The sequence below is a fragment of the Montipora foliosa genome, chromosome 4 (genome assembly GCF_036669935.1).
Source record: "Montipora foliosa isolate CH-2021 chromosome 4, ASM3666993v2, whole genome shotgun sequence".
Classification (NCBI taxonomy): domain Eukaryota; kingdom Metazoa; phylum Cnidaria; class Anthozoa; order Scleractinia; family Acroporidae; genus Montipora; species Montipora foliosa.
In genome coordinates this window covers 27,302,668-27,304,503 of record NC_090872.1, presented here as the reverse complement: position 1 = coordinate 27,304,503, position 1,836 = coordinate 27,302,668, and the positions used below count along the sequence as shown (strand labels likewise).

The following is a 1,836-nucleotide window of genomic DNA, read 5'->3' as shown; positions in this document are numbered from 1 at the left end:
TCCACTGCATATTGGAATTTTCTTCAGTAAGTGTAGGAGTTCCACACCGTAGCCTGAATAAATCAGTTGTCTGTTCAAAACTTGAGCCTTGTGAGCTTCGGATTTTGTTTATGGTTTGGATTAAAAAGGCGAATCAACCAATCAAATATGCCATCGAGCAAAACACTCATGACGTTAAACACATGCAGAGACCAATGTAAACAGAAACCTGAAATCCCGTTTTTTCTCCAAAGCTGAAAGTAGCAACGATAGATAGAAAGAAGAATAATCTTTATTTTTGTTACTTCCCCATTCGGATACGCTTGAATACACTTAGAGCGTTCGATTTACCCTATTCCGGAATAGGAATACGTGGGGTGGCGATTTAAAACGGTACATTTGGCGTTTTGAAGCAACAAGGATAACAAAGGTATGTTTAAAATAGTATTTCAGGAAGTGTTTGACAATTTTAATGTAAATCTCCGTAAAAACGAAGGATTTCTACCTTCTATTCCATGTATTCCTATTCCGGAATAACGTCTATCGAACGCACCCTTAGCTAATTCAAACTGAAAAGGGCAAGCTAGTTGGATACCATTTTAATCCAAATTCCCCCAAAATATACACTATTGCACACGCGCTCTGTTTTAATTCAAATTTTATCGACAATAACATAAAACAATCTCTTATTCAGACATAGACAATCTGGCCCCGGTTGTTCGAAAGCCAATTATAAATAAACTCAGGATTAGTATAAACTTGAAAGATTCTGTTGCTTATTTTGTTTGTCAAGATTGACTTCCTCTAAAGTAAAATTGGATTTGCCGAATATCATCATTGAATAACATTTGGGAGTAGGTTAATTTTTAATCTAGGATAAGGGTTAAACGATTTTGCACAACCAGGCCCTGCCAAAGAGCATCACAAATCTAGTGAAGACCGATTTTAATTCTAAAAGAACAAAAATCTGACGCAAACATCGTGATAAATGTGTATTATTCAACTGAAATACCCACTTCAATGCTAAGTGGAATGTCGTGCGGCTGAAGGCTCTGATGCACTGTTCCGAGGTGCACGCTTTGTTAGTTGACACGCGTGAGTCGCTTTCTAAGGTTGGTAAACAATTACTTTAAGTTTTCGGTAAAGGTAAATTTGAGCGTCTCGCTCAAATAATTTGTTTTTGCAGTCCGTCATATGTCAACACGTCAAGGTTTGTCAATTGGCTTCCAAAACCGCGTCATTCAATATTCATTTCCAGAATTTCGAACAGACTTCGCTTCAGTTAAAAGAATACGCTTGGGGAAAAAGTACAACATTTCAGTAAAAGGAAAACATACTTTTTTAATTGCGTGGATACAAGTGGCGGAAACGATTTACAAACAGCTTACCGTCAAAAACGTTAACAGCGTATGAAGTGGATTTTTTGGTTTTTTCTTGTACCGCTCTATCGACCAGCAGGTTTATCTCTTCTTCTGTTGCGAAAGCAAACCGTTCTGCCATCCTAACATTAATTTTAATGTGAGACTTGAATCCGTTAAGTCGGTTTTAAAAATTGGGGAATATCATTGGGGAATATCCTCGGATATTCCCCAGTTTTAGCTGGGGAATATTCGCCCACGTGACGCGTTTAGACCAATCGCGCGCGAGCGAAAAAATTTGATGGATTATAAGAGCTGATAACCGAGATTGAGTGAACCAATCAGAGCACGCGAAATGCATTATCCGAGGTTGAGAATTTAATAATGTGTTTTACTCAATCCGTGTATACTTAATTTACGTTCTAATTCGCTTCGCTCAAACGAACGTAAAACATTTTACCCTTAAATTCCCGTAATACAAACAAATACCACGAGAAAT

The 1,836-nt window shown here is 37.6% G+C and overlaps 1 protein-coding gene across 1 annotated transcript in view; it reads right to left on the bottom strand.

Annotated features, from left to right (window-relative positions):
- LOC138000488 (uncharacterized) overlaps positions 1–701 on the bottom strand; it is a 93,603-nt gene extending 92,902 nt beyond the window's left edge. Inside the window, 1 exon segment of the mRNA XM_068846943.1 lies at positions 1–701. This exon segment is cut by the window's left edge and continues 444 nt beyond it. Within this exon segment, the coding sequence (XP_068703044.1) occupies positions 1–10 (10 nt within the window). The 5' untranslated portion in view covers positions 11–701.
- Positions 702–1,836: the final 1,135 nt, after the last annotated feature.